General features: G+C 37.8%; 2 protein-coding genes across 2 annotated transcripts in view; one reads left to right on the top strand and one right to left on the bottom strand.

Moving 5' to 3' along the window:
* Nucleotides 3,330-5,429, top strand: LOC107647289. Its single transcript, XM_016351381.1, has 3 exons — nucleotides 3,330-4,097; nucleotides 4,218-4,613; nucleotides 4,944-5,429. Exons 1-3 carry the CDS (start codon nucleotides 3,330-3,332, stop codon nucleotides 5,427-5,429), a joined length of 1,650 nt encoding a protein of 549 aa, XP_016206867.1.
* LOC107604849 (mitochondrial phosphate carrier protein 3, mitochondrial) overlaps nucleotides 8,860-11,942 on the bottom strand; it is a 3,295-nt gene continuing 212 nt past the window's right edge. The window contains exons 2-7 of the mRNA XM_016306556.2: nucleotides 11,602-11,942; nucleotides 10,624-10,985; nucleotides 10,476-10,519; nucleotides 9,584-9,798; nucleotides 9,379-9,503; nucleotides 8,860-9,284 (exon numbers count right to left, since the gene is read on the bottom strand). Of these exons, the coding sequence (XP_016162042.1) occupies nucleotides 9,215-9,284; nucleotides 9,379-9,503; nucleotides 9,584-9,798; nucleotides 10,476-10,519; nucleotides 10,624-10,985; nucleotides 11,602-11,904 (1,119 nt within the window). The 5' untranslated portion in view covers nucleotides 11,905-11,942 and the 3' untranslated portion in view covers nucleotides 8,860-9,214. The remainder of the gene's footprint in view (nucleotides 9,285-9,378; nucleotides 9,504-9,583; nucleotides 9,799-10,475; nucleotides 10,520-10,623; nucleotides 10,986-11,601) is intronic.

Raw genomic sequence — 11,942 nt, 5'->3', positions numbered from 1 at the left:
GTTCCACCCCCTTTTCTTCTTTTTTTTTTCTATTTATTTTCTATTTATTTTATTTTATAATTTTTTAATAATGAAGAGTATAATTTGATAAAAAAAATAAAAATGAAGTAGAAAATGACGATTTTATAACGTTCTGTAACGTTGTGGATGATTTTAATAACAAAAAGGTTGGGGACGATTTTGATTTTGACCACAGACTTTGGGGACGAAAAAAGTACTTATCCCTTAATTCAACTAACCAGCTGAAACTTCACGTCCAAAAAAAAAATAGCTGAAACTTACACCAACTGCTCACGGTTACACAAAGAACTTATTTTCTTAGAATTTGTTTGGACGCTATTAAATTAATAAAAAAAAAATTAATAAAAAATATTTTTTTATTTTTAGTAAGTTTAGCAAATTTTTAATAATAAAAATAAAAGTACTATAAAAATAAAAAAATATCTTTTTTGAGAAGTTACAATTTACATCTTTTTTTAAAAGATATTTTTTCTTAAAAAAAAAGAAGTTTTTTATATAATAAATGAATAAAAAAAGTACTTTTATCTTTATTCCAACATAATTGATAAATAAAAAAAAATCTTTTTACATGAAATATCCAAACATAAAATCACTTTTACTTTTACAAAAGATCTTTTTAAAAAAATCATTAGAAAAAAGATATTTTATGAGAATGACATCCAAGCCCTTAGACTTTTTACACCTAATTTCAGCTTCACCTGTTACCGGTCTCTACTTGACATTTTGGAATGCCATTCTATACCTGAAACTCTTCCTATATTTTTAACTCTACTAGGGGATTGCATTAGGGTTGGAAGTGAGTCGAGTTGAACCGAGTTAGACCAAACTCAAGTTCGACTCACAAAAATTAAGCTTGGCTCACGACTCGACTCATTAACAATTGAGCCTATTTCTTAAGCTCAAACTCGACTCACCGAAAGCTCACGAGCTGGCTCGAATAATAAAAACATAACCTATAATTCTATATCAATAAATTATAACTTATATATTTTAAAAAATATTTAAAAAGATCAATTTTATATATTATTTATCTATTAATAAATTATAATTTTTTATTTATGTCCTACATTAAAATTATATATAAAATATGATTATAAAATTTTAAATAATTAAGAACATTCGCATATTCTATATGCATTTAATCTATACTTTTAAATATATATATATAATTGAGTCAGCTCACGAGTTAATGAGCTAAACTTATCCAAACTCAAGTTCGACTCATTTAAATTATGAGCTCAATTCTAGGCTCAAACTTGGCTCACCAGCTCACGAGTTTAACTTATCAAACTATTAACGAGTCGAATTCGAACTGACTCATGAACTGACTTGACTCACTTCCAGACTTTCAGCCCTAGCTTGCATCCTGATATGTTGTTACAAGATAAATCTAAACCCAAGTCTTTATAAAAGGATACACAGTGAATGGGACTTAAACTTTTGGTATCCAAAAAAACATAAATAAGCCACAATAGTTTTAAGAACTAAAACATATTTAAGCCAAAATTGCTTGTACATTTTCGAATTAGAATCTCTATCGCGCACATAACTACCGAACAAGCTAAGTTGTAGTGAATGATTATCTAGTTTTTAGCGTGAGATAAGTTTAAAGTATATGTAGTAACGAGTAATTTAGGGAGAAAATAATATAAAATTATCTTATTTAACATTGATAATTTTATGTATCTAATATCTATAATTATATGTTTATTGAGTTAAACACCAAAGTAATCTTTGAGATTCACAAAATGCATCGATTTGGTCCTTGACTTTCCAATTGAACTATTTAGGTCCTCGACTTTGGAAAAAATGTACCTAGTTAGTTTCTTCCCTCTTTTCCGTCGAAATTCCTTCTCAGCGGCAGTGATGTGGCAATTTTTTTTCCATGCTGGAGTATGGAAAACGGCGTTGTATTAAGATTTGGCGCTAAAAAATGAAAACGATGCCGCTTGAATAAGGAAGGAGTTAAGAAAAGACAAAACCCCCATATTCAAAGAGTTCACCTCATCACTTCATCTTCTTTATCCTGTTCAAACTGAAAACTCCATACCCTGGGGTTCGCTTGTCCTGCTGAGGTTTTTTGTGGTAACGAAAATTGGAGAGGGTCAAAAGCTGCTCATCGGTCGTTCAAAATCGGGGAAGGAAGGAGCAAAGTTTTCTTGTGGAGCCTCCTGACACAGAGGTAGGCATGCAGTGAACAAAATATTTTTATATATTTTTTATAGTGTTAAGGTATCCATTGTTGTGAGTTTGAGTTGGAAATTTTGTGTTGGTTGATCAAAAATCATTGAATGCTATACTATTAGGTAGGGTTTCTTGCACTGGATCGTGTGGGTTTGGATTTTGTGAATGCTCTATTTTTACACAGGGAATGAGGGTGTTTCTATAATGGTAATGTGATGAAGTATCTGTTTTTAAACAATATTGGATTATTTTCTACTGTGATTTGTTGATTATGTTATCAATAGCATACATTAGATAAATTCTTCTACCTGTTTTTCACTGTAGATGGAAAAATTGCTGGATATCATGTTCCACCATGGTGGGACGTTTAAGAAGAATGATGATAGAAAATTGGTTTACTCACCTGACAACCGAAGTTGCTTAGGAGATTTAGATGAAGATACCCTTGATATTTTTTTGTGAGAAACTATTTCAAAGAGTTGGGGTATGACAAGGTAGTAGAGTGCTGGTGGCTGGTTCCCAGCAGGAGCTTGGAGGTGGGATTGAGAGCTCTGACCAGTGATGATGAACTAAGGGAGATGTGCTTCCATGCAGAGAGGAATGATGGAGTAGTTGATGTTTACTTTGAACATGGAGTTTTCACACCTGAACTGATGGAAGGGAAATGGGCTGTGATGTTACTTGATTATGAAGAATAAGAGGTTTGCCATGGTGACTTACAGACTAACAAGAAAACACCTGTAGATAGTTCAAATCAAACCCTAGATGACAAATCAACTACCTACCCAATTCCAAACCAATTAACTGCAAACCCAATTTCTTCTACTGCAACTCCCATCCCAAACCATCCTGCTGCTGACTCCCTCACTACAAATCCTACCAATGAAGAGCTCAACTCCATGGATGAACCTTATAACCTCAACCCAAAATCCAGTAGAAAACCTAATCCAAAATTCAGTAGAAACCCAACCCAGCTCCCATTGTGAAACATAATCAGAAGCCAACTGCAAAGCCCAAGCACCATCTGAAGCCCAACAAAAGTCAATCAAAGCCCAAGTCCAAATTCACTTCCAAACCCAAACCCAAATTTAACCCACCTAAAAGAATTACAAGATCTCAGGGGAATGGATGGAGTACTAGCAAAAGGCAAGCAACCTCTTCATGTGGATTTAACTATAAATGAATCAACAAGTGATGATGGCAGCTCAGAGGATACATCTTATGTCCCAGTGCAAGAGGGCAGCTCTAGTATTGATGAAGAATTGGTTGTAAGAAATTTGAAACCAAATAGAAAAGAGGCAAAAAAGGTTCAAAAGAATTCAGGCATGGCTAAAGGGAAGGAAAAGATAGGAAAAGATAATATTATGCAAGCTGATGATGCAATTGTTGAGGATCTATCAGATGTAGAGGTGGACCTAGGTTTTGTAGGAACTCCAGGGGAAGGAATTTTGTATGAAGCTCTGGACCCTGGTGCAGAATCTGATGGAGCCAACTCGTGGCACTCGGAGGAGATGAAAACTCCTCCTAATTCTGAGGATGAGCTAGAATCTGATGGAGATTCAGATGAATTTCCTATTTTCCAAGGGGGTCAAAGGTTTGGTGAGTTGAGACTTCAAGTGGGCATGAAGTTCAACACCAAACAAGAATTCAAGGATGCTGTGCGAGAGTTTACCATACAGGTGGGTAGGGGGATTAAGTTTGTAAAGAATGACAATACCAGGTGTAGGGCAGTTTGCCAAGTGGAAGAGTGCTCATGGATTGTGTATGCTTCAAGAGATCATGAGGACTGTTGCTGGCAAATCAAGACATTTTATGATGATTATACATGTCCAAGAGAAAATTCTAATAGGGCTACAAACAGAACATGGTTGGCTGGTAAGTTGGTTAAAAAGGTTAGAAAGTATCCTTTCAAGCAATGTGAAGCTGCAGTGTATTTTAGGTCAAAATGTGATCTGATTCTGCATAGAAACTCAATAGCTAGAGCCTTGGCTGATGCAAGGAATGTTGTTTAGAGCGATGAGAAGGCACAGTATGCCTTAACAAGGGATTATGCTGAAACGCTTCTGAAAATAAATCCCGGATTCACTGTGAAGATTGGGGTGATTCCATTGCCTGATGGACAAGTCATGTTCGAGAAAATGTATGTTTGCTTAAGTGATTGCAAGAACGGGTTCAGATCAGGTTGCCGGCCATTAATTGGACTCGATGGTGCATTTCTGAAGACACAGATTGCAGGCCAGATATTATCAGCTATAGCCCAAGATACAAACCATCACATATATGTGATTGCTTGGGCTATAGTTAATGTTGAAAATAAGGAGAATTGGAAGTGGTTTCTTGAGCTACTCCATGATGATTTAGGAGACTATAAGGCTAACGGATGGTGTTTCATTTCTGACATGCAGAAGGTAACCAACTCCTACCTATAACATTATTGTGTTATTCAAGTAGTTACACATTTGTTAAAGTTGGTTCATTTTCTGGACTATATGATATTGTTTGAGCTTGGTTCATTCTGTTATAAGTAGTTGGTTGAAATTTATAAACTATATGATTCTCTATAAACTATAAGTAGTTGGCTGAAATTTCTGGACTATATGATATTATCCTATTTGGACTTTATAAACTATATGATTCTCTATTTAACATAGATTGCTTGAAATTTGGTTAAATATGCTCCAGTAATTCATGCTGGTTGATCCTATTTGGTTTCTGCTACATGTGTTTGTCATAAGCAGGGATTGATTTCCGCTATAGAAGAGGTCATGCCACAGGTCCATCATCGTTTCTGTGTATGGCACCTGTGGCAAAATTTCAACAAACAGTGGAAGGATCTTGAGCTGAGGAGACTTCTCTGGGATGCTGCTAGGTCAACCACATTTCAAGACTTTATTGATAACATGGACAAAATAAAGAAGGTCAGTGAGGAGGCATGGACATACCTGAACAAGTGGCCAAGGCATTCATGGACAAAGTCTCAATTTAGCCATCAGCCAAAGCTGGATAATATCTGCAACAATGCATGTGAGGTCTTCAATGCACGCATCAAAGAGGCTAGGAGCAAGCCAATCATCACATTGCTTGAAGAGGTAAGGATGTTTGTTATGCGATCGATTGCAAAGAATAAAGTAAAGTTGAACAACTATGTGGGGAAACTACCTCCTGTTATTCAGAGCCGATTGGAAAAGGTTCGTAAAGAATCAAAGAATTGGGTTCCTATATGAACTGGAGATGAAGAATATGAAAAATTTGAGGTCCATGGACACCCAACTAACATGGTTGTTGACTTAGGCAAGAGACTTTGCACCTGCCAGTTCTGGATGTTAACAGGTGATATTATTAGCCTTTACATCAAATGTATTCTCTTCTTCATTGTAAATGGCTTTACTTCATTAATTATATTGGCTGCTGTGGAGTTGAATATTTCCTGGTTTATTTGTCATAGGCATTCCTTGTGTTCATGCTTGTGCTGCTCTTGCACGGGTGAACAAGAGACCCGAGGATTTCTGTCATCCCTTGGTCACCATGGACTCATACAAGAAGACATATGAACATCACATCAATCCTCTCCCAGGCCAATCCCTATGGGAAAAGTCAGTCTACAATCAGTCCCAAGCTCCTAACATTAAACGTAAACCTGAAAAACTGGCAACCAAAAGACGAAAGGATTTTGATGAGGGTACTAGTGGAAACAAGAAACCTAAGCAAACCGTTACACTAAAGAAACAGCTGAAGCCGTTCACATACAACTACTGTGGAGTAAAGGGCCACACCAAGAGAGGATGTAAAAAGAAAAGAGCTGATGAGCTTGCTGCTGCGCTTGCAGCTGCAGCAGCTGCTGTGGCAGCGGCCAGGTCCAAATCTACTCCAACTGGGAGTACACCTGCAGCCAAAGCAAGCAACACCACCAATGTGGCACCACAAGTAGTTGAAGCTCCTCCTGGTGTAGCTGTCTAGAATCATGCTCAAGTGGAGGTTACAGACAACCTTCCACCACTAGCAATTGCTACCGAGATTGACTTATCCCAACCAAATTATGGTGGAACACAAGATGAGGTAAATATTTGGTATATAATGTTTTTTGACATTGTTTTAGTTTCTCCTTTTTCACACTAGTTTCCTAACTTTCCTCTGGCCCCACCACCACCACCACCAACAAAAAGGCCAGATAAGTTACCAACTAAAAGGAGGAACTCACCACTACCAGTAACTGCTTCTGTTGATCCAATGCAAGGAGCAAGTGCAGCAACATCTTTTAGATTGGCCAACTTTTTGAAGTTTGTTCCAACTCCAGGGTTCAAACCACCAAGGAAGAAAAACACTAAGTAATTGGATGTTCTGGCTACTGAAGTCTGATTGATTACATATGGAATTTGGGCACCATTTGTTTCTTTGTTTTTGTTAATTTCATTCAGGAGTAGCACATAACCAGACTATATGGTTAACTTTTACTTTTGGTAGTTATAAACCTTTATAATTGGAGCTCTTATTGTATTCCTTGTTGGTGCTATATTATGGTGTTTATCAGGAGCTACTCCATTGACAGTGTTTGACAATATGTTAATTATAATCAAAATATGATTTTATCAACTTACTTGTTATGTTCTATTTATTCAATTTGGTTAACCTCTTTGTAAACTATATACACAACATAGACCACACCAATAATCCAAAGAGTTCCAATTCATTCATAAACATAACACAGTTGTTACATTTTTACAACCACAACTAGTACAACAACTAACAAAAAAAAAAAAAAAAAACCAACAATCCTAATATTTGTATTACATATTTCTGACTCCTTAATTCAGCCTCCAAATTGCCAATTCTCAATGCAAGACTCACGCTCATTTCTTCATTCTTATATGCTACAGCTTCTTCAAAATTGCCATTGTCATCTTCTACAACGTCTGCCCATCGGAAAAATCCACATCACCGTTTTTCACTACACTGTGAGCAGTAGTAAATTTAGGGATTTAGGGGTTGACATTAAAAAACAGAAACAACATCTCTTACACACAAATTCATGTTGTAATTCGGACATCCGAAGAACGGTTTGTTTGGGTGGGTGTCCGTTCCAGACCATCGGAGCACAGGGCGTTTTCCACACCCACAGTGCTCTGGCACTCGTGAGGCTCTGCTGCGACTAGGCGTCCTTGTCGTCGATCGAATAGAACTCCCGTCTCCCTCATTTGCACATCCAACCATCGTTCTACCCAGCACAGAATAGAGAAGAAGAAGTGGTACGCTACTCCATCAGCAGTTAGGGTTAAAAAGGGGCTCGGGGACCACATTGGGTTTCAAACTTTCCATGGCCACGTCATGTAACTGTTTGACAGTCCAGCATGGCAAAAAATTGCCACATCACTGCTGCCGGGAAGGAGTTTCGACGGAAAAGGGGGAAGGGACTAACTAGGTGCATTTTTTCCAAAGTCGATGACTTAAATAGTGCAATTGGGAAGTCAGGGACCAAATCGGTACATTTTGTGAATCTCAATGACTACTTTGGTGTTTAACTCCATGTTTATTACATCTAAAACTATCCATTTATTTCAGCAATAATTAAAAAATATAAAATAAAAAAACAAGTTATGGCTCTCTATGGTTCCCAAATGATGTCCCCTAAACATTTTTGTTGAGTTATATATAATGTTGCTTATGGGATTGGGGAAAGGTACCTTCTCCAAATGCTTTTTTTTCATTATTTTGATTAATAGAGGCTTGGTAGTGGTAGTGTAGTAGTGTTGTTGTGGACCTTCTTCGACATCATCAAGGACCTACTAAGCCTGACCTATGGTTATGGCGTTATGCAAGAAGATATTAAGCATTGACCCGTCTTTTCTTCTGTTGCCATTATGAGATGCGTGTTCAAGTTTCATAAAGCAACAACATTGCTCACTCATTTGTCAAAATGGACGGACCGAATTTCCTATCCCTTAGAACCTGCCACCATTGAAAGCGGCGGCCCTGGATTTTCCTAGTTGGTGCCGTAGAGCTATGACCCGTTGACCATGCGGGGAAAAACGTGCTTTTTGTTATATATTAACTATTAATAATTGAACACTATTTCTTCCTTTTAACTCTTCCCGGTACTTCGTGGTCAGTTATCCATGTCTCCGTTATAGCACAAGCCCTAGGCATATGGACTTCAAACGAAAATAGCGTCTTATTCTAAATTGATTACGGAAAGAATTATCGTCCATGACAGCAGTTTTACTAGCTCTTGACAAATAATTTAACCTTATGGCTTTGAGCATAGATATATATACCTTTATTATTTGGACAACGCATAGATATATACCATTATACCATCAATATACACTAACATTTCGCAGTTTAGTTAACTTCAAATAAGAAAAGAGTGGGAAAAACAAATGGGACAAGTGATAGACATTTTGTAATAGCGAACTACTACTGACACACTTAATATACAATGAACAGAATTAAAATAATCTACCCAATAGTTAGGCTTCACAGCTTGATGTTAAGAAATCATCCAGCATAGATTGACCAATATGCGTTTTCATCTAGAAGTTGACAACCACAAGATGGAAGTATACTACAGCTGGCAAAGTAACACCCGGATGCAGCAGATGACATCAATACAAAAATCATGATTCGAATTGAGAACAATTATTTATCAGATCACAAAAATTGAAGTTAACTATATGTAAAATAATCTCGATCTTGGCATTGCATATAGTTCCATGCTTTTGCATGGACAAGAAAACAGATATGTATTCCGATTTGAAAGGAGCATGTGATATCCTAACATGCAAAATTATATCAACTACCTACAAAGTGTTCGGCAACAGGAAGGATGCGAGCAAAACCATCCTCCCAAAAATTCAAAATACTCAAGAAAAATGGAAACAATGTCTGAACTTCAAAAGAATATCATCCAACCATACTTGAGTTCCACTCAAGCAACTTCAGCAATCCTCTGTTTATTTATGGTCCCTATTCGCTGGCTCTCTAAACAAACTATTAATTGTGTCATCTTGGCAATCTAAGCCTTTGCAAGCTCAGCACCGGTGGGGGTAGGAACAGCAGAAGGAGCAGGACCACCAGTGGTTGGCCTAAAAAGGGAACAAAGATTTAATTAGTACGTTGTAAAGAAGGCCACGACAAAAAACAGAACTACATCTCAGAGTAGCAATCACATAAACTTACAGTCCCACGAAGACCTTGAAGGCATCATATATTCCCCATTGAGCTCCTGTAAGTGTTCCAATCATAACAATACGCAGTGGGAGACCTCGGGTGAAGAGACCCCACAAACCAAGCTTCTGCACAGCCTGTATAACACCACAGATAACATCAAATTAAGTTGTCAAAATCAGTTAAAATAACAAACTTGCACTTGAGGGTGACTTACATCACCAACGGTTGCTCCCTTGGCATTGTTGAGGAAAGAGACAAGGTTATCGGCAGGATGTGACACAATGGCACAGAACACACCCGCAACATATCCACCAGCAAAACTCACACCGAGTTGGAGACTTTTGCTGCACTCATTCTTTGGTGTGGGGATGGCATGCTTGTAGATCATCTCCACAATGGTCTCAAAAGAAGCAAATTTCATCATTGTGTCTGCAAAAAGAACATTGATTTAAAATCTACTCATGAATTATTATCACATTGGGCACAAAATAAACTATATAACCAAATTCATGAAAAATAACAAACAAGTGATCCGGAATATTCCAAAATAATTCGTAAAAGATAAGCATAAAAATATCATGGAAAAATTTTGACAAAATGTAACAGGACAGCCCGGTGCACAAGCATCCTGCGTTAACGCAGGGTCCAGGGAAGGGCCACACCCAAAGGGTGTAATGTGCGCAGCCTAACCTGATAATTATATCAGTGGCTGGCTGTTTCCCCGGCTTGAACCCGTAACCTTGAGGTCACACGGAGACAACTCAACCGTTGCTCCAAGGATAATTTGTTTGGTTATACCCTTGCTAAGTAATTGCAGTACACTTGAACAGCTAAATTCTACCAATGAAAATTTTTGTCATACTTGGTAAGTAAATTTACAAAAACAATTAACATGATTTAACTAGAAATATATTAAGAAAGAAGAATATTTACTTTTCAAAATGTTAATTGAGGCAAAACAGTATAGGCTACAGTGGCACAATACGAAATGACAAGAAATGTAACGCTATATATAAGTGCACACTAATTGCCTCAGCTGGTAACCCAAGTATGAAATACTGAACAGTTAACAATGCAGCAAGACATTTCAGTTTAGGAGTACCTACATGGAATTTGTCGTCCCCACAGAGGCACCAATCCCTTGTACAATCTGAATCAAGACATTTTATTAGAAACACATCTTATTTCTTAGCAAGAGTAGCATAACACTATACAAAAAATATGCAAGAGTTTCAACAGCATTTATAAACATACCCCAAGGTTCCTTCAGATCTGACAAACTTCGGCAACCCATCAGCCAGACCCCTAGCAAAGCCGGGCTGAGTTTGAACACGGACCTTCACGGCCTCAAATGGGCAAAGTGCAATATCAGCAATAACCTCAGCAGATGCAGAACCAGCAAGGTAGATCAAGGTCTTGTACTTGGTTGCATATTCTGGGCCAGCCAGATCAGAGTAGTACTTTTTGAAGAATTCATAAAATCCAAACTTGCAAGCACCTTGAGCACTATAACCAAGCAAAGTTGGCACCCATCCCCTGAAGAAGCCTCTGACTCCCTGCTCCTTCAGCAGAACTCCAAAACCAGAGGAGATACTCTTGTACTTGGCAGGGTCAATCTGAAATCAACAACCAATGCAATATTAATTCAACTGTATCAATTAACAGTATGACAACTTATATTACATAACTACCGTTGACTTCTCATTATTTCTCAATTCCAATAATTTCTACTAAATAGCATGGCTGAAATGATAACTGGAATATTACTACTGCCACGTGTAACTCGAACCGTTCTGTCTATTCTTAATTCAATATTAATTAAATCAAAGATCACAACCAGGCAAATAATTCCAATAGAAACAGAATAAAACACACATCGTTACTACGCATCAGAGATTCGTCACTTCAGAAAATAAGTCTCTCTCAGGGAATCATATTCAGCACATAATCAGAGTAAAAACTCGGCTGCAACTAAAAAATAAAACGAATGTATTTCCCTATAAATTTTAGAGTATAAAACCGAAATCAAACTACAAATATCACATAATAACAGTAAGAAAATCCTTCGATTCAACACAAATAGCAAACTCCGCAGATCTAGGTAATAAGTAAAACACGAATAAAACAGCGTAAAATCATAGATCTAAACCAACACGAAGCGAAACGGCTTAGAACACATTCAAACCTATGCATAGAGAGCCAGATCAAGAAAAAGAGGTTAAGATAGTTAACCTGCATATTACACTTGACGAGGTCAAGAGGAGTGACGGCCATGTGAGTGAGACCACAGCTGAGGATTCCGCCGGCGGTACAGGCGGCGTAGAAGGCCGGAGAGTACATCTCGATCTTGCCGGGCTCGCTGGGAGAGGGAATCATGAAGGCGCCACCGTTGCCGCCGGAAGGTGCTGCGGCGGGAGAGGAGGAGGGGGAGGTGAGAATCTTCTGGAAGGATAGGGTTTTGGCGGAGGAGGAGGAAGAGTAGAGGAAGGAAGGGATGAGGGAGTTGCGGCGAGAAGAGTCTGCTGAGAAAGCCATTGAGATTTGAGAGGGAAAGAGTTAGGTCAATGAAACAC

Source organism: Arachis ipaensis, chromosome B06, assembly GCF_000816755.2.
Source record: "Arachis ipaensis cultivar K30076 chromosome B06, Araip1.1, whole genome shotgun sequence".
Lineage (NCBI taxonomy): Eukaryota > Viridiplantae > Streptophyta > Magnoliopsida > Fabales > Fabaceae > Arachis > Arachis ipaensis.
Note: the sequence above shows the minus strand (reverse complement) of the source record. Positions and strands in the feature narration are given on the sequence as shown.

Coding starts and splice junctions, on each gene's coding strand:
- LOC107647289 (XM_016351381.1), top strand. CDS start 3,330: ATGGATGGAGTACTAGCAAAAGGCAAGCAACCTCTTCATGTGGATTTA. Junction 4,098..4,217: donor CTGGTAAGTTGGTTAAAAAG/GTTAGAAAGTAT, acceptor AATGTTGTTTAG/AGCGATGAGAAGGCACAGTA. Junction 4,614..4,943: donor TCATTTCTGACATGCAGAAG/GTAACCAACTCC, acceptor TGTCATAAGCAG/GGATTGATTTCCGCTATAGA.